This window comes from Neofelis nebulosa, chromosome 8, assembly GCF_028018385.1.
Source record: "Neofelis nebulosa isolate mNeoNeb1 chromosome 8, mNeoNeb1.pri, whole genome shotgun sequence".
In the NCBI taxonomy this organism is placed as follows: Eukaryota; Metazoa; Chordata; class Mammalia; order Carnivora; family Felidae; genus Neofelis; species Neofelis nebulosa.
In genome coordinates, this window is record NC_080789.1 from 124,107,883 (window position 1) to 124,135,210 (window position 27,328).

Sequence of the window (27,328 nt, forward strand, 5' to 3'; positions counted from 1 at the left end):
ACCCAATGTGGTTTTAAAATGAAGATTTAAAATAATCCCTGTGAAGAGAGTGGTTATTAAAAACAACCTGAAAATCATGTGCTGATATACCCAGAAGTCTTTTTTTTAAATTTTAATTTAATTTAATTTTATCTTAGAGAGAGAATGTAAGCAGGGAGAGGGACAGAAAGAGAGAATCCCTTTTTTTAAATTTTTAAAATGTTTTATTTATTTTTGAGAGAGAGAGAGAGAGAGAGAGAGAGAGAGAGAGAGAGAGAGAGAGATGAGTGGGGGAAGGGGAGAGAGAGAGGGGAAGATGCAGAATCCAAAACAGCTCCAGGCTCTGAGCTGTCAGCACAGAGCCCAACGTGGGGCTTGAACCCATAAACCATGAGATCACAACCTGAGGCAAAGTCAGAGTCTCAACCGACTGAGTCACCCAGGCGCCCCAGACAGAGAGAGAATCTTAACTCAGGCTCCACGCTCAGGGTGGAGACTGATGCAGGGCTCTATGCCATGACCCAGGGATCATGACCTGAACTGAAATCAGATTTGGATGCTCAACCAACTGAGCCACCCAGGTGGCCCTCAGCCCTCCAGAAGTCTTTTTTTTTAACCTGTGGAGTTGAAATGTTGATTCTGGTCTCAGATATCTCACTTTGCTAGTGGGCTCCAACCCACTGTTACCCAGAATATACTGAAGAAGTTTTCTTGATGGATTTATATATTTTGAAAGACTTTGACATAAAATCATATGACTTCACTCATATGAGGATTTTAAGAAACAAAACAGATGAACATAAGGGAAGGGAAACAAAAATAATATAAAAACAGGGAGGAGGACAAAACAGAAGAGACTCATAAATATGGAGAACAAACTGAGGGTTGCTGGAGGGGTTGCGGGAGGGGGGGAGGGGGGAGGGGCTAAGTGGGTAAGGGGCACTAAGGAATCTACTCCTGAAATCATTGTTGCACTATATGCTAACTAACTTGGATGTAAATTAAAAAAAAAAATTAAAAAAAAATTAAAAAAAAATAATAAATAAATAAACATTAAAAAAAAGAAATTATTATGCTAAGTGAAATAAGTCAGTCAGAGGTAGTCCAATACCATATGATTTCACTCATGTGTTGTATTTAAGAAACAAATGACTCATCATAGGGAGAGAAAAGAGGAAAAGCAACAGATTCTTAACTAAATTAGAGAAAAAATTGATGGCTAGCACAGTGGAGTGGGCAGGAGGATGGTTTAAATCGATGATGGGGATTAAGAAGTGCAATGTGATGAGCACCAGATGTTGTATATAAGTAATGAATTACTATATTATACACCCACAACTAATATTTTGCTGTATATTAACTAAATGGAATTTAAGTAAAACTTAAAAAAATTTTAAAAAGGTAAGATGATACCATTTCTTTAAAACTCAAGCTAAAATAAGTCTTTTAGGAATGTAACAATTACAATTTTTTCACAGCCTAAAAAAAAAAAAAAAGAAAAAAAATTCACAGCCAGAATAGGAGTCTGATTGCTTTAAAGGTTTAGATGGGTTTCTTTTAATAAAAGTAAAACAGAACTTAGGTCACTTTAAAAAAATTAGTACTGATATTTATTAAATATGCAGCATTGTATCTGAGAAAGGTTAACAACTGGTACTTAGATTGTATGAAGGAGCTTATAATTATTCATCAGCAAATCCAACAGTCTCCCTGAGGAGTAGGCTAGATGGGAGACTTTGACATGAACTTTAATAATTAAATATCAGATAAATACGGCAAACATATTTTATTACAATTAAGACTGCTGACGAAATATATTTAAGATCCCCTATTAAAAAAAGACCTGAGTCTTACGCTCATGAGCTTGCCTGAGTTTGGTAAATTGTAATGGGTGAAGCAATGTTATCAGCATTTTATTTAGCTCTTGAAATGCTTGTGATGAAAGGAACGCATTTCCTGAATGCTATCTTATCGATCAGGAATTATTTGGGAAGCTATCAGTTTATTTAAAAAATATCAGAGTATCTAATCTTGGGAAGTCATATGTCATAGTGGTTGATAGAACACGCTCTTGAACAATTTCGCGTGGGTCAAATCCCAGTGTTGCTGCTTGTATCTGTGTGACCCTGGGCTCCTTTGTTAGCCTCTCCCGCCTCAGTTTCCTCATCTCTAAAATAGAGATAATAGTACCTAGATCACTGAGTTGTCGTGAGAACTAAAGTGAGACAGTAAATGAAAATTGGTTAGAACACTCTCTTTCACACCACAAGTGCTCAATAAATGTTTAATATGGCAACCAGCGTCACACTGGTTACATGCTGCATATCATGGTCTATTTCTACAGATCTAAACTCACTGAAATCACACTAAGGTTCTGAAATCAGGCTTCTAGGAATTTATCTCCCACCTTAGCTTAGAGAAAGTTAAATTTTGATTAACATCAATGGATCCGACAGGATGCGGAGCAGGAAGATGGTGTACGGGAGATTTAGTACAAGTGTTTAGCAACTGTAGATATACCTACACATCCAGGGGCAAAGTCAAACATCTACTGAAAACCTACACGTGCCTCTACTTTTATCCACTCCTGTCTTTCCACTCATTTCTGATTATTCCCCGTGAAATACTACTCCAGAAGAGTAAGGGAGGTAGTCCCAAAAGAAATGTTTTGGGGCTCAGAGAGGTTCTAGAGCCATTTGCTGAATATATCTTCAGGTTTATCAGACTGGAAAACACTGCTTAAGAACCATACTCCAATTAATTTCTTTTTGGTATAAGCGAAAATGCATATATGATTTTCAAAGTGTAAACTTTATCAAACATCAGAGAAAAATGCTAATTTAATGGTATTTAGTAAGGTTTCTCAAGGGCAGGGCACTCTTTTCTTAAGTTGTAAGGCACAGAAAAAGACTCCCCAGCTTCTGCTTTATCTAAATAATACATCTTCCTATATACTGGTTTCCCTTGTTTTTTGCTAAATAATTTAGTTCTTGGAAATAAAGACATAACATGACTTTGCCATGAGATTACTGGTTGGGGTTTTAGAGTCTCCTTCATACTAAAGTTCACTCAGTATCTATCATATTAGTAGCTGCTTATTAAAATATTAGTTTTCTGTTCATTTCATATTATCCTTTGAAAACCTCAAACTACTGACATAATGACCGTGAATCCTCTGGAACTTAATTATTGATTACGCATATGGGGTTAAGGGAAAGTGACCTTTTTTGCTATGCTAATTGTATCACCCACTCGGACCCTTCCTACTATGGGGAGGAAATGAGTTTAACAAAATGAAATTAATGAGAATGAGTTTTGTTTGATGACCTGCCAATTAATGACAGCTTCCAAATGGTCATTTTTGTTGAATTTCAGAGATACCCCTGTCAAAAACAAGTAATTAGGAATGTATTTACTGGTAGCGCCTGCCAATACTAGAAGCTTTCATTTGATTCCAGAAATGTATTTAGCTCATGTGTCTTCTTTAGAAAGTCAGCCAAAACAATGCTGTCCCAAAAAATCAGTATTAGTAGTGTTGATACAGCTTTAGCTGTTTTCTTGCCACTTTACAAAACTAAGTTTGACTAGAATACTCATTAAGGGCTTTTAAAAATTAAAAACAAAAACAAAAACAAAACACCTAAATCTCTGTGCAGACTACCACACAGAGGATAAAGTTTAGTAACCCAAATCTTGAGGTGATATGATTCGAAGTGTGACTAGTGAATTGCATTTTTTTAGAAAGTCTGAGCAAATTAACAGGAGGGATCATATGGGAACACGAGGAATCCTCTCCAATCAATATTCACTCTGGCTGAAATAAAAACAGTTTAATGAGTTCTTTGTGGCATGATTAGCCATGATCTAGTTTGTCTTTAAAGGTAGCATTCACATAGAGAATGTGTAAGTAATTTTGTAAATTGGCTGATTCTTCCATTTATACGAATATCTTAATATTGCCTGAACTGTCAAACAAATAACTTGCTAACGTTGCCTTACTTACAGATTACTGATGCCTAATGACTGGTCCCAAATGGTTATTTCTTTTCCACTTCCAGTCGAGTCTGCCACCCAGCACCATTCACTGAATACTCTTTAATGTAAACAGCATGTATTGCACAACTACAAGTTCATTCCCAGCATGAAGACTTGGGGGGAAAAAAAGAGACTCTTGAGAAAAAAAGGGCACCATTAGAGCCGCGATAAGCCTCCCACACAATATGTAAGTCACTAACAGAAAGAGCTGGTTGGCGTTGTTAAATACAGCTTCTACAAAGAGAAGATGTTTTTGCTTCAAACATGTTTTATGCCCTCTGTAATTCTATTCTATTAAATAATAATGTAATAGGTTGGATAAGGCAACATAAAATTTAGAGGATCACGGAGTACTAATCTAAACCTCTTAGATTTTCTTCTCATCATTCCCTTGCGGTTCGTGAAGTTTCTGGACACTGCTACAACCTACATGGTCAGATTTCATAAGTTACCTGAGCATGCATAAAAAAGATCAGAAACTTCATCTAAAACCAAACTTTACTTTTCTCCTCATTCCACGTATATTTACTAATGGCTGAAACAAGATGTCCTGACTTCCTTTAGTAATCCCTTTGCCCAACAAGAGCACCAGAACCAGCACTGGGACAGTAAATGGTCAAGGCAGAGTATCTTAGTGAGCTTGTGCGACATGTAGACAACAGCCCTAACACTATGGCTCCCATTGGCCTAAGGACTGTTCTTCTGGATGTGGTGTTTCTCCCAGGAAAACACATTTCTTTATTCCTGAGACTTAGGGGAGACTTTGCGATGTACATTGGCAATGTCATTAAATCTCTACTGTTTTTCTGGGAGAAAAGAAGATTGTGACTTTATTAAATAAAGTTGGGTGAAATGTAGTAAGATACGTTTTAAAATCAAGTGTTTGAAAAGCTTTTAGTGCTAAATTATGCAGATGTTTGGTACTTATGGAAGAAAAACCCCTCCATTTCCAAGAAACTAAACTTCCTATAAAAAAATTCAACTGGAAAAATTAACATGTGGGCATGTTTATAAAGGTATCCAACCAGTATTTGTTAAAAATAGGAATATTCTCTGTGTAATAGGGAAGTGTAGGTTAAAATAGAAATATTCATGAAGTAATAGGGAAAAATAAAAAATAAGGCAAAGTCTAAATTTGAAGGCAAACGTGAGAGAAAAGTGGAAAATTGAATCTCTGAGGTCATAATTTAAAATAAATAAGGCAGACAGAACTTGATAGAAAACTCAATTTAGGTTATTTTTGAGAATTATTTTGGCTCCTTTCCTAGGCCTTCCATAGTAAGGTGACCATTGCAAAGATGAGTTTTTGATTCACTATATTGAATAAATAAAAGTACATTAAGATGGGTTTCTCTTCCTTAGACCAATAAATCCTGGCTTCATAGGTACTCAATAGATATTTATTGAATAAATAAATTTTTAAGTATGTTGAATTTTTAATAATGTATTGAAGTCCTTTCTGTGACTTTTAGTATTTTATATTAGAAATAAATTATTAAATAAATTGAGAGACTATCTCTATAATGGTAAAATTTTACCTTGCCTGATATTGGTACAGGATAAAAAGTCAATGAATAAATGGATGAATAGATCTAAAAAACAAGAATTTAGCTACAAATACCTCTGAAATATGTTATAATTAACCAATCAGTGATTTCTAATATCCAGAAAACTCCTAAATATTTGCTTCTTTTTAAAAATCCTATCTAAAAATCAATCTTTTTAAAAAAGAAGCAAATATTTAGGAGTTTAAATATCTAGGATTAGAATCAAACAAGGGGTGTTTGAAATGTATGTAAAAGCATAGAGTATCACTTTGCATGATGCTTTCTATTGTGGAAGAGTTTTATGAGAGAATATTTATGGGGAAATGTCATGATTTCTGTTACTTTTTCCTTTTGTTGAGCCATGAGTGGGCAAATGCATACTTGGGAACCAAAGCACCTTATGAAGCTATGCTGTAAGGAGAAGCAATTTTTTATCTTCTGAAAAATGAATAATTTGAAGGGCTTTCCATTTTGAGAAGGAAGGTAGGATTTACTAAAGGATTTGTGATCAATCTGTCCTTAAATGAATGAAAAGATCCCGATAACTTTGAAAATAACAAGTAAGGCTGGTGGCCCCTGGGTGGCTCAGTTGGTTGAGCACCTGACTCTTGATTTCAGCTCAGGTTATGATCCCAGGGACGTGGGATCGAGCCCAGTGTCAGGCTCTGTGCTGATCAGTGTGGACACTGCTTGAGATTCTCTTTCTCTCCCTCTGCCCCTCTTCCCTGCTGGCAGGCCTCTCTCTCTCTGAAAACAAAACAAAACAAAACAAAACAAAACAAAACAAAACAAAAAAACAAGTGAGGCTCAGTTCTTCTAAAAGAGCTTTAATAGAGTATGAAAGAAAAATATCTTAAGTGTTTTCAAGATTATTCATTTCCTCAATAGTCTGTCAACATGATTTTTTTTCTTTTAATTAGAGTTGCTAAGTAATTATAATGGAGCTGTCCTACAAGCAAACCAAAATTACCAATAGTTTTATTTAGGGAAAACCAGTTATAATGGAATGCTTATATTTGAAAATGTATTATTTAATCATATCTAAAATGTCAAGGCTTTTCTGAAAGGCAAAGAGGAAATAAAGAAAGGATGTTCTGTAAATATTATACCTGAAATTTAGTATTCCATTTAAATAGATGATATAATCTATTGTTACTCTGTCCAAGATGGTAACCACTAGTCACATGTATCTCTTTAACTTAGAGTTAATTAATGAAATCAGTTAAAAATTCAAATCCCCAGTGTCACTAGCCACATTTCAAGTGCTTAGTAGCCACATGCAGCTAGTGAGACTAACACTCAACAGTTCCGATTTAGGATGTCTTATCAGTGTAGAAAGTTCTACTAGACAGTACTGGTCTATGGTATTATGTTTTTGAGAATTAAAGCTTAAGACATTTTGTCTTTAAATTTTTTTTTTTTCAACGTTTATTTCTTTATTTTTGGGACAGAGAGAGACAGAGCATGAACGGGGGAGGGACAGAGAGAGAGGGAGACACAGAATCGGAAACAGGCTCCAGGCTCCGAGCCATCAGCCCAGAGCCCGACGCGGGGCTCGAACTCACGGACCGTGAGATCGTGACCTGGCTGAAGTCGGACGCTCAACCGACTGCGCCACCCAGGCGCCCCAAAGCTTAAGACATTTTGAAGAGTAAAAAAAAAAATCTCTCTTTTTGTTAGGGGTTGTTTTTTTTTCAGTCTGTAAACATAATTTTGGTCAAGTTTCTTGAAAAATTGCTGCCTGGTCTGTGAAGCTTATAAAGAGACCATATATGATGAACTATATACAATGTTCCTCAAAGAGTTCTTTGACCCTCTAAGTATCTTTAAAATATATTTGTTCTCCAAATGAGTTGAGTTTTATCTTTGAAAATGGTAATGTTTCTTATTGAGCTGTGAATAATAATTAATCAACAAGGCCACGGCACATTGTAGCACCAATGACGTTAATAGATTTAAATCAGCAGATGCGGATGAGAAATAGATTGATGTTAAGAAAGAAGCAGATCATGTACTGCCGGTGGGTGAGAAGAACAGAGTGGTATGTTCTGAAGGATTCAGAAATAGCTGTTATCATAACTTGTAGAAGAACCATTTCAAGGAAGGTCAGCAGCTTTCCAGGTTGCTTTCTTGGACAAGAATTCTGCGCGTGTGTAAAACTAACTTTCACATGACGAAAATGGCATAGCTTTACGTTTCCCAATAAAAGAACCACAAAGGCGAGAGTGGATTTTCTGGGTTTTCTTGCTGGAAATGTTATGCTCTTTAAGCTCAGAAGGCGGAGAAAAGGTGAGGCGTGAGGGAGAAGGTCAGCACCCTAGAGATTCAGATGGAAGTTCAGACTGTTAAATTGGAGGAGCGGGAAACAAACAAGGAGGAACGGTACTAGTGAGAATTATACATTTATCCAGGAAGACCTTTGCACACTGTGTAAAGGATTTGGAGGCACATAAGCTGAGGCTGAGAAAGGATTACTTAATAAAGCTATTTGACAAGAAATTATGGAAATTACACATGACCTACGAGTACATGACAATGTGAAAACCTTCTGGTAATCAACAGAATATTAAAGCAACAATGAAATATCACGTTCTGCTTATCAAATTTTCAGTTTAAAAAATGAGGACAGTGTCTGGGAGCATCTGGGGAAATGGGATATCTAATAAAATGCTGGGGCGGGGGGAGTAAATTGCTACAACCTTTATAGAAAGCAATCTGTCAAAGTGCATAAAAACCCATTAACAGTCAATGGCTACATATTCGCTTATAAACAATCAGTTGTGTCAAAATTTGAAAACGAAGAAGTTCAGCACTGTTTTACTGATAATTAATATGAAAAGCAACAAACATGACAAACTAATGCTCAGACAGGTTACATAAATTATGAAATAAAGGAATTTGTTGCAGCTATTAATGACCACATTTTAGACAGGTATTCAGCAGTGCAGAAAAAATGTGTTATATGTTATATATATATATATATATATATATATATATATATGAGAAAAATAGGTGACAAAAATATTTTTAACACAATGCCAATTTTCTTAATGTGCATGTGTCTGCGAGTGTATATACTAAAAACAGAAGTTTGGATGCAGACACGCGGAAACATTGTTATCTCCCTGTGGTAGAATTATGGACCATTTAAATTTTTTTCTGTGCATTCTCTGTAATGTACAGATTTCTCTGAATTAACATGCGCTATGCTTATAATCACAAGTATGTTCTTCCATTTGGGTTTCTGTAATGAACAATCCAAGTCATTGTATGCAGACCTGTGTTTCACATCTGTACCTGTGGAGACTGAAGCCAGCTGATCTCTGTGTTCTTTTTGTTTCTAAAATTCTACAAAATATTTTATGAAAAATAGAAGGTGATGCAGACACACAGGTACACACAGACAGACACAGCAAGACATCAAAAAGCAAACGCTGCGTAGCTAGGAAGACTGAGTTTCCGAGTGTCAGGTGTTTCCTGATGGGAGTCTCCTGTGGCCCGAGTCTCACAAGCAATTGTTCTGGGTGTGGCATCTTAGCATCAGTGTCTTAAGGTGATAATGTTGATTATGATGAATAAACAATAAATACATGTACAAATACAGTGCTGATTACCTTGTGCCAAATACTGCATGCAACATACCCATTGTATCTTAGGTAGTAAGGTGACCATTTTGTCTGTAAGGGTATAGGAATTAAATAAAATGCTCAAGGCCTCATTATTAGTATTCCCATTAAGGTAACCTTTATACTTTCTGGACTGCTAACTAATTTTATCTTTTATTTTATTTCTTAGAGATAAGGGTTAATTTCACCATGGACTTTTTGTTTTGTTTTGTTTTGTTTTGGAAGGAGCAAAGGAATTTCCTTTGTAACCTCAGAACTATTTCCTAACAATGCCTGAATTCCCTTTGTTACTTTCAACTGTCAGATCACCTGATCCCTTTTGAAAGATAAAGACTAAGGTAATAAACTATGCTTGAAAGTTACATTGAAATCATTTATTATTTGGAAGCCTTCAAAAACTGAGAAACAAGTTTTCTGTTGTTGATATTACCATGAAAGGGTGCGGAGAAATCTTCATGATAAATAACTTAAACTTACTTAACAGCTTTACAAATGCTTTACCAAAACTTGACCAACTGATAAGAATGGTGTAACGACCTCCAAGAATGGTGGTCCCACCGGGAAAAATTATTCTCAAGGTTACAGCTTGCACTCCCATGTTGCCATGAGATTAAACTGAGGATCTAAGTGCTACATAAACCGTGTAACCAAAATGCTTAAAAGAACAGAAAATTGATCTTATGAGAACAGGGTCCTATATAACGTACCTTGCAATAGAGAAGAAATGAAACCACTCATTACTTATGATAATGATCAGTTTTTCCCTGAAATTCACTCAGGAGAAGAAAAAGGGGGAACAGAGATGAATGATTTAAATTCCCTGTGAGGATGACTCCTAACAGTGAGGGTTGTTAAACAAGAGAGCAGAATTTTGAAATGGATTTAAATGTTTTTCTAAATTCTGATTGCACAAACAGGTAACATACAGATCTCTAGGAATCGTCTTATAATTCTCAGGAAAAAGTACTCGTTTTATAGCTTGTATTATGCTAATCTTGGGTCAGCCTAATCTCTGGCATATATGTGTGCTTTTTTTTTTTCTTTTAGGCTGAGAATGCTATGTGAACATATCTTTCCCTTTATACAGAAGTTCATGTAACAGACATTATTACACATAAATTTGGGAACAGATTTTTAAGGAGACTTAAATTTTTCTGTTCCTGAAAAGATTTTTAAATTCACTTTTATTATTATTATTTTTATTTTTATTTTTGAGAGAGGAAGGGTTGGGGAGGAACAGAGAGAGAGGTAGACAGAAGATCTGAAGCAGGTTCTGTGTTGAAAGAAGACAGCCCAATGCGGGACTCTTACTCTGGAAACCAACCTTGAGATCATGACCTGAGCCGAGGTCAGATGCTTAACTGACTGAGCCACCCAGGTGCTCCCTTCCCCAAAAGGTTTTTAAATAGAACACATCAATTCCAATTTTCTTATCGAAATATGGTCCCATCTACAGGCAGGGACGAGTGGATTAGAAACTCAGAACCTCCATTCTTTCTCAGCTAATATTCTCAGGATGGAATGGTGAGGTCAACAGGAAATGTGAATGTTAGTCCAGCATGCAGCTTGCCTGAGAGACACTTTTCCCTGAACTCGAAGCTTGTGAAATTGTTTCAGATGAATGCTGAGTCTCAACTTTAGACATAATCTGTTCTCAAAATTCATATGAATTTTGCCAATTTATTCAATAAAATTTATATTTGGGAGGAATATTTTTCCTCAAGACATACTGGTTACCCTATTACATTACAGCAAGGGATGCAAAATCGTAATTTGTGAGCCCAAAATTCTACCGTGCCTCAGTTCTGAGACAACACTTGCATATTAAAATGCATTTGTGAAAAAAAAAAAAAAAAATAAAATGCATTTGTGATTCTTTTTTTCTTTTGTACTTGGGTGAGTCTTTTTGTTAAAACAGTAACATATCAGAACATCAATATGGACCAAGCAGTCTTCTGAGGAAGCTGCAAACAAAATCCTTCTTCAGAAGAAAAGAACCCACAAATAAACTAAAACTGGTGTTTTCTCTTCCTTGTGTAATAATTGGCTCAAGTCATGCTTGATTTAACATCCCTGAAAGAAGGAATGTGAAAACACTCCTCAAACGGGAATCAAACTTTGCTCTCCCACGACATGGCCTCTTATTAAAGAGGATGTCGATTTGTGTCTACACATGCTAACATATCCTTGCTTTGTTCATTGCACACTTTCCTTTCTGGAAAATCTGCCTTGATTTAACAGTTCCCTCGAATGTTACTTCCCACTAATTCTCCACTAACAAGGAGAAACCGCCATGAAAGACTCACGTTCTTCAGCAAGCAGAACTCCCACATCTGAATGTCATTCTAAATTGTAGTTGTAAGATAATCCCTATAACGTTTCCAGCCAATCCGCTGCTCTGAAAACTCTAAATAATTTCCACTCCATTTACCTCCTCTGTATTTGAGAGATGATATAATTAAACAGAATTAGTTCAAGGGAAGACCAAATAGCATACGCATGTGATAAATTAAGTCTACCCCTATAGTGGAATATAAGGACCTTGAACCAAACAGGGAAACACATGATCTAATCTTGGTATTTCATGATCACCTCTTGCTTTACATATGCATGTTTAGGACACAAACAAACATCAGTACTAACACACCCAAGCATCCCTCAGGACTCTTCTAGAATAGTGAAGGTTTAAAACACAGGAACTTACAAATGATGGCTATATACGTGATCAGAATTACTACCAGTGGTGGTTTTCTGAATTTCTAATATGATTAATTTCTAATATTCTGAATTTCTAAGATGATGAACAGCTGACTAAGTAACATATATGTATTTATTCTACAAATGTAAACTAGACTAGGTAAGTAAAAATGATTTAAACTATGTTTCTTCTCTGGTAGGTATAGTCCCACAAAAATTTTTATTTACTTCACTTTATACTTTTTTCTGTCATCTTCTTTTAGACTATCAAACACTTTTGTATAAACATGATAGAGATAAAACGGCACAAACTGCTCTTTTGTTAGTAAATTTAAGCTACACAAATAAATAAGAGTCATATACCTATCAGTCAAATCATCTATCATTCCTTTATCTTCTTGTTATTAATGATAAAAATAGAGCTGTGTGGGGTGCCTGGGTGGCTCAGTCACTTAAGCTCAGGTCGTGATCTTTGGCTCAGGTCATGATCTCAAGGTTCTTGAGTTCGAGCCCCGCATCTGGCTCTCTGCTGTCAGCATGGAGCCCGCGTCAGATACTCTCTGCCCCTCCCTGCCTTGTGCTTTCTCTCAAACATAAATAAACATTAAAAAAAAAAAATAGATCTGTGCAACCAAGCTAACTATACCAAAGAATCCAAAATTACACACTCTTGGCTTAGCTATTTGATTTCACTTTACCTAAATTATTAGTTGAAGAGTAACAGAGAGACAGCGAATACCAATAAGAGTTATAAACCAAACAATAATCTACAAGCAGCAATCAGCTAAGTGGTTCTGTTGTTCAAACAGTCACATCTGCCTAAATTCAATCTCCTTTAAATTTACCCCCACAGCAGGCTCAGACTTTGCGATTACCCTTCTTCTACATACTGGGAATTTGTTGGATCCTGTGGACAACGACAAATGCATCAGACAGTCCCACTTTCACTGGGTGATTGGTCGAACTTATCTGTGTGACCAAGACGGGAATCTGGAAAAGAAAAAGCAGATTGCTACGTGTTAGATTTGAATTTCATTTTGGAGTGGCGGTGGGGAGCATGATCATCTTGTTTACTGAAGAAAATCAGGTGCTGGAGATGAAGGACCAGGGAGAGTGAGCAGGAAATATTAGAGAAGGAAGACATACAATACCAAAAAATAACATCTGTTTAGTGCTTTTGATGGGCTAATGTGACAAAAGAGCTCCTGGTCCAACAGACAGCTACTTGATGATGAAAGTAAATAGGTTTTCTGAGGATCTAACTGGTGCCGAATGCTGAAAACATCACACGTATAGGCACACTGTAAACACGTTTAGTGCTGGCTTTCATTTCAGGAATAGACTCTTCCTGTACCATTTGTTTTCCTAAAATACTGTATATTACTTTTCATGGGTTTTTAAAAAAAATCCTTGTTTACAAGTGGCCTTATAGATCTAAAACCTAGAGAAGGACAAGTAAGTGCACTGCTAAATATATATTTAACAATATCACTGTTGATTAATAGATAGTGAAACTCGGCAAATGTTAATGGATGTTGAACTATTCTGATTGAAACTTACATGGAAAACTTTATGAATTATGATGGGTCATCTCAAGGTCACATTTCCTAAATTTAAATCTCAGTGGAACCCAAATCTGAATATGACAGCCATTTTTAATACTCACAGTTAAAAAAATTAAAACACATTGAGAATATATTAAAGAGTTACAAATGAGACAAATCCTTGGAGCCAATTTTTCTAGATTTAGAAAACAGTCACTGGAGAGATGATTACTATGTTTATTACCAGTTTTATAGAAATAAAAATGGGCATGAAACTGTCTGCAATAAATAAAGGGACAAGAAACAACAAGGGGAGGATGGATGTACCAACAAATCTTAAGGTGGCATAAGCAGACTGTGGGCCACCTGCAGGTAATTCATTCAAGAACCTATTAGATCTGACCTTGTCTTATAAACCATAATAACCAGGGTAGCAATGAGAAGGAAGGAGAAAAACTTGGAGAGAGGATACAATAAGGGATGTACTGCTTATTTTTGCCCATGACATCAGGGAATTGTAAAAGGGCTATTTGGTCACAATTAACCAATTAAAAGAGGAAATTTTAAGTATCTGAAATTTATGGAATTATTTCAAGTAAATGGAAGACGACATTTTCTCTTTATGTACTAACTCATCCCTTTCTTAAACAATGTTAAGGTATTGCCAATTTTATCTCAGTATGTCCAGTTCTTAACCAGCCTTATGAAGTATTCTGATATCTGGACAACAGAAACAAACAAAGCAAAGCCAACATTTCTGTCCCTAAAGGTTTATTCACTAAATGAAACTCCGACATACTTTATTTAGTGATTACTAAGCCATACTCAGTATCATATATGTAATTGCTTTTCTTTTAAAATTTTTTTAACGTTTACCTATTTTTAAGAGAGAGAGAGAGGAGAGCGAGAGTGAGACAGAGAGAGGGTGGGAGAGGGGCAGAGAGAGAGGGAGACACAGAATCCACAGCAGGATCCAGGTTCTGAGATGTAAGTGCAGAGTCCAACACGGAGCTCAAACCCACAAACCACGATTTCATGAAATGAGCTGAAGTCAGATGCTAAACTGACTGATGCTAAACCGACTGAGCCACCCAGGCACCCCTGTAATTCCTTTTTTAGTGGACTCTATACTATTACCCAGTTTTATATGCCATGTTGAGGTAGAAATGTTAATATAAGTGTCATTTATATTTAAGATGGACACAATTAAAGACAAAAAGACAAAAAATTAGTAAAAACATAGAAAATATTTCCAATTCAAGTTATATTTTGTATATCCTAACAAAACAAAGTCACAATTGCCAAATAGCATTAGTACACGCCTGATCAGGATTAAGTATGAGAACTTTGCTAACTTGTATTCATCACTTGCTTTCATTCTCCAACATCTGTGACTATAATTTTCCTCTGCAAGGTGAGAACTATTTTACCAGATAATTCTGTGTAAGTGATTGTATTCCTCTTATCCCATACTCAAAGCAAAACTTGAGTTCATAAAGCTCTCAACTGGAAAATCCTAATATATTGCCATGAATATTGTATTTTTATATAAGGTTTATTTTTTAGGTCACATGTTTTGTTTCTGCAGACCTCCTTATCATAGCTTTCCCTTCTTTTTAGATTTTCTATTCCACCTCTTCAATCTTTCTTCCTTATCACCTTCTTCACCTAGGCATCTTTCATTTTGATTTTATTGTCTCCCTCTCTTCCTTTCTCTCCCTTCCTTTATATTTTGTCTCTAAGTCAAACCCTCTCCTCCCGTGCTTTATATCTGTGGTGGACTGATTGTACTAAAGGCCTACATCAATGGCCTCCTTCTTTCCAACCTTTGCCTTGTCACTTTTGATTCCCTCCCACTTGGACTCTGGCTCAGTAATATGACAAAGGGAGATGACAGCAAATGTGAAGCAAAAGAGAGGATCGAAAATATATTTGTACATTTCCACCTTCTTTCTTGGCCTCCTGCCACTGCCATGAGAATGTATGCTGTTGCTCTGCTGAAAATACATGAGAGGCATATGGAGGAAAGTTCCCTTTGCAACAGAGGTCCACTTTGACCAGCTAGCTCCTAGCCAATCCACCAGCTAACAGCTGACACATGAATAAGCCCAGTTGAGATCAAGAGAGTACAAACCAGATCAGTAGCACTGCCAAGCTGATCCATAGGTATCTTGTGAGACATAAGATATGGAGTTAGGTAACTACATTTTCGGGTGATTTGTTACACAGCAATACTAACCAATACATTTTCTATTAGAGATCTAATAGCAGATACAAACTTCTCTGGTGTTTCTACACAAAATGAAGTAGCATTCTTCCTCCTAGATTTCAGGGAATCAGATAAATATCTCTGCACTTCTAGGTACAATTAAACTTGAAAGATTGGAACGTTCCAGTAGAAAGTTCCATTTTCTACATCTTGCTTTCACTCTTCTAGATCTCTTTATTTCCTAGTTTATTCTTTTTCCTCTCGATTCCAAAAAATGAAGACCAATGTGTCTAAGTTACCTAGATTCAGACTCATTTAACCTAAGGAAAATCCATCTGGAACTAAAATGGGTAACCTAACAATGTAGACAGTGTTCTGTCACTGAAAACAATCCTATCATAAATTGGCCAAACCCTTTAGGAAGATAATTGTAGATAACCTGTAAAGACCCTTTCAAACCTCAATTCAATGGTTTCACTCTATTGAATGATCTTGACCTTTCCACGCTTCAACAAGCAAACTGTTAACAAGGGTGAAAAATTGTACCTATTTGTAAGAGAACTGAGGTAGGCAGAAATCTTTGTCTGCTTCTAAGGGTAACATTTTAACTTGCTGCCGGTTTTCTAGTTATACTTATTCATGGGACAGTGACTTCTGAGGACTAGGTCAGACAAACCACCATTACCATAAATAACTCTACTATAAGTCTTAATATAATGTGGAAATATAAAGCAGAAAATAAATTTCTGAGAATATTACATACTATATAAAAATTCTTTTCTCCAAAAGGCATATATACTCTCCATGCTATTTGATAAGATAGAATAAATTTGCTCAGTTACTAGATATTAATTGAATATCTTCTGTGTGTTACTGTAGGCACTAGAATCATAGAAAAGAACAGAACAAAGATGCTGCTCTCATAGAGCTTACATTCTAGAGGGCAGGGGCTGATATTAAAAAGTGAATGTAAGAATTAAACTATGCTGAGCGGTGGTGAGCGCTAAGGAGGAAACTAAAGTGTGGCAAAGAGACTAGAAGGGCATGGGGGCTTCCTGAGGAGAAGGAGTCACAGAGAGGTTCTGTGATGAGATGATTTTTCTGTAGTAATGAGCCTGCCATGTGGATATTTGAAGAAAATTCTGAGTACAGGAACCAGGACAGGCAAAGGCTTTGACTAAATGTTTTTGGTGACTTTCAGAATTAAAAGGTTATCACTGGAGCATGAGGAGTAGATAAGAGAGTTAAAGGAGATGAGAGGAGGTGGGGGCATGTCAAAGGGAGCACACGTTCCCTGCAAGCCATGGCAATGACTCGGAATTTTATTGCATGTTATACAGTGATGGTTTAGAGAGTTTTGAACAGAGGAAGGCTGTTCTTTTACATCTGCAAAAGATCATACTGTGATCTGTTGTGTGGTCAAGACTGCAAGAGGCAAGGGGAGACAGAAAAACTAGTTAGGAAGGTATCACGATTGTCAGGATAAGAGATGGGTGGCATGGACTACACTGGAGTGATATGTGTAGGAGGTAGAAGGGATGGAAAGATGGATTCCAGGTGAATTGTGAAGGCACTGCCATCAAGACATGCCATGGGTGTGAGGAGAGTGGGACAAACAGGAGAGTCAATGACGTCGCCACGGCCTTTGGTCTGAATAGCAGGAAGAAGGGAGTTGAGTAGTTCCTTAGGGCCACCATTTTGTCCACCCGCAGGGAGGTTTTCACACCGCAGGCCATAAGGAGTTGTCTGCCTGTGCAGGTGGCCGCCTGTGCAGCACTGAAGAAAAGTACTGGAATGTCCTGAGATGGACAAAATGAGAAGAGGAAAGTTTGGAAAAGGACAATTTTATGGCCATTCCACTGGCCTCAAGTGCTTTTCTTTAAAATTTTATAGAGTTCATGAATAAAAGCACAGATTTTCTGAAACTATGGTCTTTTATCCTAATTAAATATTAAAGTGAAAATGTACGAGAAGCTTTTAATTCCCTACATTTTCTTAGAAGGCACCCAAGTCTTTTATGAAACAATTACATATCAGGTTTTTAAAAAACTACTTTTGGCAATTGAATTAAATGCTTAATAGTGTAAAAGATTAATGAGGAAAAGATGAACAATTCTAGGCTTTCTCACAGATTCCTTTCAGAAATAGTCTGGCTCTTTCCACCTGATATTGTCATATCCTTTTTACCTCACTTTCTTGGACTGTAATCTTTTTATTTCAAGACATCAAAGGCATGGGGCTGTTCTCCGAAAGGATTGTTCATCCTCTCACTTACTGCAGCCAAAGGAATTGGGCTGCGTCAGCTCTCTGTGAGCAAGTCGGACCAGTCTGCAGGTTTCCATATTAGTATTTAATTAGAGACCATCAAGATGAATCGGGAGTACTGTTAAAAGCCACATTTAACTGGAACTACTTTGCAACAAAGCAATTGTATGTGGTGTGTGTGTGTGTGTTTATGTATAAATAAACCATCTAGAATTATAGCTGATATTACACAGAATTAGTTCAAGAAAGGGTGTGTCATATTGTCACAATCATCTATTCCACAGACGACTCTTAATGCACAAAGATATGAAGTCAGAGAAGCCATGGCCAATGAGGATGTCCAAGTATGAGAACTCTAAAAACTTTGCTGTATGGGTAGCTATATTTTTTATTCATTCTACAAATTTACAGTCATTCTCAAAATATTTCCAAAGTTAGTTTCTGGGGTTTTCAGGAAGCCATCCTGAAACAGTACCAATTGTAAACTATAGATGCTTTAAGAAAAAAAAAAAAAAAGAAGAAGAAATGTAGCTTCATTATTTTCAAGTGCCTATAATAGTTGCCTTTTTATGACTGAAGCAAAGCTAAATTTTCACTTGGCCTCTGTATGATTTGTACTGAATCATAAATTTTTGAGAATGAGTTTCACAATTACATTCATTCCACAGGATAGTTATAGGAAAGGAACATTAGCACCCGCTAAAATATGCTTCCATTTCAGCTTACACAAGCATTTCTACATTCTTTAGGTGTTTGATTTTTGTTCAATTTTTACAGGACACCAATGAATTTATAATTTCAGTAAGTATAAATTTTTCTACAAGTGAAATAGGGAAGCAATATGAAGTACAGACACAGAAAAGATTCGCAGTCGGCAGACAAAATTAAGGCAGGAAAAAATATCAGGGGCGGGTAAAGGTACAGCAGAGCACCCTGGTCCTTCAAGGAAGGTTCAGGGGCAAAAGCGGCTCTGTTCCATGCTGTGCTATCATTCTGCAGGACACAGAGGCACAAATGCGACACATACAATGTGAGCTTTTCTGTCTGCCTCTAAAGCAGTTAGGGAGATAACAGCATGCTGTTTGAGTCAGAGGTAATGGAACTTTATTTTCCTCTCTCTTCTGCACTGCAAACCTTGCCAAAACATTCATTTGTTTCCATTATGGACCCAGCTATCTATCTAATAGGCAGCATAGCATCTCAGCAAGGGCTTGATTGTTAAGTGTGGTGTTCCAAAGTATGAATCACATGCCTATCACTGGAGAAGAATTACCCTAAACTCATTTTTGTTCACTTGCTAATCAGCCACATGGTGTCTAGTAGCTTAATATATATACATTAAAAAAAAAAATCCAAAGCCTACTAGTTTACCCGTTCTCACCTGCATTCAACCTTCAGCTCCCTACCTCATCATCCTTAAATATCAGATCTGGCTTCTGTGTTACTCGCAGTAGGGCATCCAATTATAAAAAGCCATACTTTCTTTTATTACTATCAAAACAACACGAAGTCCTGAGTATTAGTGTTTAGTTGTCTGAAAACTGCATTTGAATAGAAAGGCTTTCCATTAAAGTTGACAATATAAAAATCCATTTGCTTTCCTGAATATTGTTAGCATTTTGCATAATTATTTTAATCCTGTTTTAGCTTACAGTTACTGAACTCTTTCCATATGCCAGGTATTGAGAGATAAAGTTGATGGCATGAAAACAAAGGAAAGTCACACGCTAAAGATACATTCTTAACATCCCTCCATTCCCCATCTCCACTATCACACCCTATAGAAAATCTGGAAGGAGACAGCATAAGATAGTTCCTATATTAAAATAGGGGTTTCAGACTTAATCTCTACATAAACTGGCACCAGCCTAGGGTAAGAAAGAAGAAACTGCTGTGGGAGGGAACTGGAGGGAACATACCCTGAGTACATTTCCCAGCCAATTGTTGCTGTGTGGAAATGTAGGGCAAATGAGCTAGGGCTTCCAATTTCTCAAGGGGTGATACAAATCTATATTTTTATTTAAAATCCTCTGATATCTAAATGTTGACAACATATCCATTTTATACACACACACACACACACACACACACACACACACACCGCTGTGACCTGTGATTTAAAGACTGCCCCTTACTGAACTGACAAGTAGAATTGGAGCTTCCTATAAAATAAGACGATGAGGCAGATGCCTGCCTGTAGAAGGCTGTGAGCCTGGGCTCAAGACAATAAGACTATAGCGAGGCCTTTATCTGGGACTACAGCTAGACAAGGGAGCTTGCATACACATGGCCTGGCAATCAAACACTAGGGGAAAAGGGTGGGGATTGGGAAACTCCTTGGGTTTGGAAAGACATGCAGGTTGCACAGACCTTTTATCTCAGGGAGGGACAAGAGAGTTCTTTGGTCTTGAAGCACCGAGCAGGGAGTCGGGCTGATATGGGCAAGATCAACATCTCAGTGACATCTCAGGGGTGGAAAGGAAGAAGGACTTTGAGGAGAAAGCACACCCAGAAAGATCAAATACGTTGCCCAAGGACAATACAACAGCTAGGGGCAGGGCCGGCATTAGAACAAGTTTCTGTTTCTAAAATTACTTCCTCTAGATAGATCCTTCTACCTTGCTACTTGATTGATTGATTGATTGATTGATTCTTACCCACAGCATTTGTTATAGAAACATTATAAAGGGAAAGCGGGTCAGTCTGTCATCTTCTCACACTGTGAAAAGTAAAAAGAAACTAAAACATCAGGAAGTTTTATGTGTGATATAGCTAAACCATCAAATACATCCACAAATGCAAATGAGGTAGATCCTAAAAAAAGGCATGTTGATACAATTTTACATTTCATGTATTTAAAATACAGGATAATGCTATAATGTAAAATCATCTGTGTCTCCATTTTTTCGTATCATTTCTTGAGAGTTATAATCAGCATTTTATGTCGCCTGGGTTTTCTTAATCTCGTATCATAAATTTATTAAATAGATTTTATTTAAATAAAAAACATAAGTATATGAATATATAATGTGCATGTATAGATGTCATACATATACGTATGTGTATATATATATATACACACACATATATATTTTTCTACAGGGAGAACTATAAAGTTTTTTGGATGCAATATATTATATAAACACATGTCCAACATTCTCACACACAGAGCAATAGTCATAAAGGCAAATTACTTCATATCAAAGGTAAATGTTTCACTGCTCAGTTCTTATGGCTTTCTCTTACTCTCTTGAATTATTTTTTTCCATAAATTCCACAAGCTCAGCAATTGTTCATCTTTTAATACTTTCGGGATGATTATCATGAATGAAGAATCATTACAGTTCAAATAAGAGAAAGAGTCTTGAAGGAAATTTTAAGAATGCATTAAGGGTGCCATTTAAACCTATACCAAATAGGCAATGCTGATTTATTAGCTATGCCTTCTTCCATGGAAACAGTGGATGTTACACTAAGGTACATTAAGTTTAAATACTTAAATGGTGAAACAGATTAGAAAGTGATTTTACTTAATAAACAATAGAGTTCTTCCATACTGACCTCCTCTAAAATTTGCTGAGGAGGTAGTAAGGTATTGAACCAAGAAAATGGATAGAATAGGTGGACGTGTAAGTAGGGTATGCATTCTCTGTGATTTCCCCACCACCTTATAGAAGGATTATATGACTTTCTTTTTAATTGTGTTGTCTGAAATTGATGACTACCCTCTCCCTCTCATGAGCTAAATAACTGAACTTGCAAAAGACACAGGAAGAACCATGTCCTTCCCTAGTTTGTATCTAAAATAACAGCAAATTCAAAATACAATAGGAGAAATAATGTAATAAATTCAAAATACAAAAGAGAAACACAAGTCAAAGGAAATGCAACTTCTAAATTTTGATGATATACTAGGAAAGAGAGCATCAGGACTGTAAGATATCTGATTTCAAATCCCTAATGTTTTTGGAACGAAATCTTCTTTATGAATAGGTAAGTTCCTTGGTACATTATCCATGATCCCAGATTTTAGGTCTACATCTACTATAATGAAACAAACAACGATCACTATTCAATAGTAACTAAAATAACATAAAGGGGAGCCTGGGTGGCTCAGTCGGTTAAGCGTCCGACTCTAGATTCCGGCTCAGGTCGTGATCTCATGGTTCATGAGATGCAGCCGTGTGTCAGGCTGTACGCTGACATGACAGAGCCTGCTTGGGATTCTCTCTCTCCCTTTCTCTGCCCCTCCTCCACTCAGGTGCACACGCTCTGTCTCTTGTTTATTTCATGAATAAATAAACATTTAAAAATATAAAAATAACATAAAGAATATGGGTTCTAGGTCACAGCTGGTTATTGACAGAATAGGAAATAGGAATGTGATTTTCCAAATTCTGTTTGTCTAAGAAAGGGTGCATGTTTTATTTTTATTCTTTTTTACCTAGGTACAACCTCTTTTCGTTAAAAAAAACTAACAAAATAAATAGGATAATGCTATGGAAAGGCGACCCATTCTTACCTGTGCTCTCAAGGGGGCAGAGCTACAGTATAATACTGACCAGCCAGGAAAGATCATAGAGAATATCAAAGTGAGTGAAGCAGTTCAGGCATTTCTTGAAAAGGAAGTTTGGAGGGAGGCAGTAGGGGTCAGTGATTAGGAATACAGGTTCTGGAGTCATATCCAGATGACTTTGGGTAAATCTTTGTTTCACAATTTTGGGACAGTTATTGAATGTCTCTGGGTGTTTTAGGTTCCCTTTCTATAAATGATAAAAGCAACTACCTCTTGTTTTTTGTGAGAATTGTATGAGATAAATGGTAAACACTTAGGTCTCTGCTTGGCATATATGAAGAGCTCAATAAATGTTAGATTTTATCAAATTAGGGGATTGTTGTTAAAAGTGAATGGGATTTCTGGTTATGGCAGACAAACTGGTACGAGACCATTTCTCCTACTGAGATCAAGCAGGAAAGATAAATAACATATGGAAAGCACCCGTTGAAGGCATCAGGTGGCCATCAAAGAGCAAAGACTTGAAAAGCCAAGATTCCAGAGAGAGGAAATCACAGAAGTGAATGCAATACCACTTTCCTGTCAAGGCATTTGGTAATTTACAAGCAAGATTCAGACATTGAGAAACTGAACAAAACTTCAGACGAACCATGAGATCATGACCTGAGCCGAAGTCGGAGGCTCAACTGACTGAGCCACCCAGGCGCCCCCGAAGGACTACTTTCTACAAGTAAGTGCTAACCCAAAATTTAACAGTCTTTACAAGAACTAATGCTCAACTTTGAAAGAGCTTAGCCCTGACAGTATTAAAGTAATATGTTTGGTATTAAGGAGGGCACTTGTGTTGAACACTGCATATTATATGTATGTGATGAATCACTCAATTCTATTCTTGAAATAAATATTACACTATATGTTAATTAACTAGAATTAAATAAAAATTTGGAAAAATTAAAAATGTTTGCCAATTAAAAAAAAATAATCTGGGGCGCCTGGGTGGCGCAGTCGGTTAAGTGTCTGACTTCAGCCAGGTCACGATCTCGCGGTCCGTGAGTTCGAGCCCCGCGTCAGGCTCTGGGCTGATGGCTCGGAGCCTGGAGCCTGTTTCCGATTCTGTGTCTCCCTCTCTCTCTGCCCCTCCCCCGTTCATGCTCTGTCTCTCTCTGTCCCAAGAATAAATGGAAAATGTTGAAAAAAAAATAAAAAAAAATAAATAAAAAAAATAATCTGTTCCATCCTACCTGTCAAACAAAAAATGTAAACCCTCTCTGGAGGAAGAAAACAATGTCCACAACCTCCATCTATTCCTTTAGTAGTTTGTAAACAATGCCCAACATTCAATAAAAAATTATCTAGCATAAAAGGAGACACAGCCGAATAGACACAAAAGAAGACATCCAGATGGCTGACAGACACGTGAAAAAATGCTCAACATCACTCATCATGATGGAACTACAAATCAAAACCACAATGAGATACCACCTCACACCTGTCAGAATGGCTAACATTAACAACTCAGGCAACAACAGATGTTGGCAAGGATACAGGGAAAGAAGATCTCTTTTGCACTGCTGGTGGGAATGCAAACTGGTGCAGCCACTCTGGAAAACAGTATGGAGGTTCTTCAGAAAGTTAAAAATACAGCTACCCTATGACCCAGCAATTGCACTACTAGGTATTTATCCAAGGGATACAGGTGTGCGATTTCAAACATTGGGGAACACGCACCCCAATGTTTATAGCAGCACTATCGACAATGGCCAAAGTATGGAAAGAGCCCAAATATCCACTGAAGGATGAATGGATAAAGATGAAAAGGTACACACATACAATGGAGTATTGCTCAGCAATCAAAAAGAATGAAATCTTGCTATTTGCAACTACGTGGATGGAACTAGAGGGTATAAAATGCTAAGTGAAATTAGAGAAAGACAAATATCATATGACGTCACTCAGGTGTATGAGGAATTTAAGATACAAAACAGATGAACATAAGGAAAGGGAAACAAAAATAATATAAAAACAGGGAGGGGGACAAAACATAAAAGACTCTTAAATATAGAGAACAAACAAAGGGTTGCTGGGGGGGGGTGCGGGGGGGGGATGGGCTAAATGGGTAAGGGGCAGGAATCGTGGTTGCACTATATGCTAATTAACTTGGACGTAAATTAAAAATAAATAAATTAATTAACACAAAAAAAGCCATGACCAATGAATGAAAATCTAGAGGAAAAGAAAAAAAAATACAGCTGATAGAAAGAGACCCAGAGGCAATCTAGATATTAGTTATCAGCCATGAACTTTAAAGGAACTGTTATTAATATATTAAGTCAGTAGATGAGAAGATGGTTAATTTTATCAGGTAATTAAATCTATGCACAAGAAACAAATGGATACTGTGAAATTGGAAAATGCATTCATAAAGGGAACAGTTGGTAATCTGACAGGAAATTAAGAAAAAGTATGTTTTTTGTGATTTGGCTTCATCCTAAGTAAACTATTTCTTTGAACTTAACTACAATAAACAGCTGCGTAACAATAACTTAAAACAGAATTTTAAATCTTTGGTTCCAGAATACAGAGTGACAATCAGGAGAGATAACTTACTTCTTTAAATGAATCCATGCTGCCATGACTTCTCTCACTAGTATGGCTAAGAGAACATTGGGACTGTGGTGAAGGACCATCAAATGCCACGAGCAAATCTGTGTTCACTCTGATTTTAAACATCAGTAGTACTTCCCTATCTCAATCATATTACAAGCAAGATTAGTATAAGTGCAAATATATGTTCTCATTTATTGACCATTATTGATCTGGTTTGCACATGAAAAATTATGCTGTTGGAAAAATGACCATACATGGGACATGAGAGTTGAAAGTCATCTGAGTGGTTAGGATGGGCAGTTGATACATTAACAATTAACACAGGAAACATCATTAGCTACTGACATAAATCACTTGATGGAAATAAAGATGAAATTTGCATCAGTAAGTTTACTTGATGCATTACTGATTTTACTCTACGATTTAAACAAGTCCTCTATTGGTAGTTTCTGCATAAATCAGATTTTTTTCTTCTCATTCACACAAAATGAAATGAAATGAGTAACATAAAATAAAATAAAACAAAGTTGGCCTTAGCCAGTTAGTAGCAACTATTACAGAAAGAATTGTGTTTTACTTCCCTATCTATAATGTTGATTCTGCAAGTTTAAGCTGGACAGGAACACAAAATTATACTCTTATTATGTCTTTACGATTTTGTTAGCTCTATACCTTAACTCAGAATACTTCTAACTTTGTGAGACTGTGATTGTGTCATCTGTTGGAGTCAGAAAAAAGATTCTTAAACACCAAACATTAACCAGTATTTTTAAAAAACAAGTGAGAAATAGACATGTGAATTGCTACGCATAATGTCCTTGAGAAAGAAAAAAATTGTGGAGGTATTTTGAGATTACCAAATTAGAGCCTTTAGTCCTGAATTTGTCCTTAACTAGTTCTGTGCCCACAAGAATGCCATTTAACCTTTCCGACTCAGTCTGCTTAGCTATAAAATAAAGATAATTGTGTATGATCTAATTGCACAATTAAGTCACACATATTTATTATTACTTTCATGTGCCAGTGCCTTTATGAATATTAAGAATATAGGACATTGTTGAAGAATTGAAAACTATACTATATGTGAAAACATTTTGTCAAGGGTAATACATTATGCAAACAACTATTTTATGCTATTGTGATTGTAAATGTTTTTCTAGAAGTGTCAGGAGCATCTAGCTTTCCCTCAAATGCAAGGGAACCCTTACTGTGGCAAATTTTACAAATAGAAATTTGCATCAACAAAATGAAATTCATGGCAATTATCAGAAAAAAAAAGGTAGAATATGAAATAGAAAACTGCTTTCTAACCAGGACAGAGAAAGGGCAAGGCAAATAATAAAGTAATGACTTCTTTAGACCTCTGAGTTCAGAAGGACTAATGTTCAGTAGGATAATAGTCTGGGAATATAAAGAAAGTGTTAAAATTGCCTACTGGTATAATGTTACCCATGACAAAACAGGAAAACCATAGTGGAAAATTCTTCTTTGGTTAAAATAAAGAAAATTAAAAAATATTTTAAAAATACCAACCCCCCTACAAAGAAGGAATAGGGAAAATGAACTGCTACTCTGCTAGGTGAGACACCCATGGAGAAAATGTAGATAAAGATGACAATTTTGATAACAAAGACTAGAGACAGAGACCACAGTACAAACACAAACCTCTGCTTCAAAAATGCCTACAGTTAGTGAGATTTAAGACCCTAGACTTATGGACTCTGCATCTTTCCAGAAAACTTCCCATCATTGGTTAGAATAGTTGAAAATTAACATTCCATAATGTCACTATGCAGTTCCAGGATTACACTAGATTACACTATAGATACACCATATATATATATATATATATATATATATATATATATATATATATGAATGATAGACTATGATATCAAAACATAGCTCTGGATAAAGAAGCACCAAGCAGACCAGATCCTATATTATATTCCACATGGAAGAATTCTTCAAAGGAGTGGAAATATTTAAAACGATTATAAGATTTTCAAAGGTTGACTTATGTCATTAAAATATAACTGTCCCTCACTTTATAGAAAAGATGCATTTCACATAAGATACTGAGTCTGTGTTATTATAAATATCCATTAACCCATGGGCTAATAATTGTCCATCATCAATTCACATTGTCAAAATTCCTCTCACGTCTAGTGACTACCTAAAATATCGCACAACTGTTCCTGGAATTTTATTCTTGTATTCTTTGTTTTCTTCCCTAAAAGTTTAGGATGTCTATTAGTCCTTAATTATACTGTCAACAGAGTTCTTAAAACTTAACATACTAT

General features: G+C 36.3%; 1 protein-coding gene across 2 annotated transcripts in view; it reads right to left on the reverse strand.

Moving 5' to 3' along the window:
• Positions 1-27,328, reverse strand: part of PLXDC2 (plexin domain containing 2) — a 449,881-nt gene that overhangs the window by 96,247 nt on the left and 326,306 nt on the right. For both annotated transcript variants that reach the window (XM_058681754.1, XM_058681756.1), the window contains exon 7: positions 12,775-12,874. In XM_058681754.1, coding sequence (XP_058537737.1) covers positions 12,775-12,874 — 100 coding nt within the window. The remainder of the gene's footprint in view (positions 1-12,774; positions 12,875-27,328) is intronic.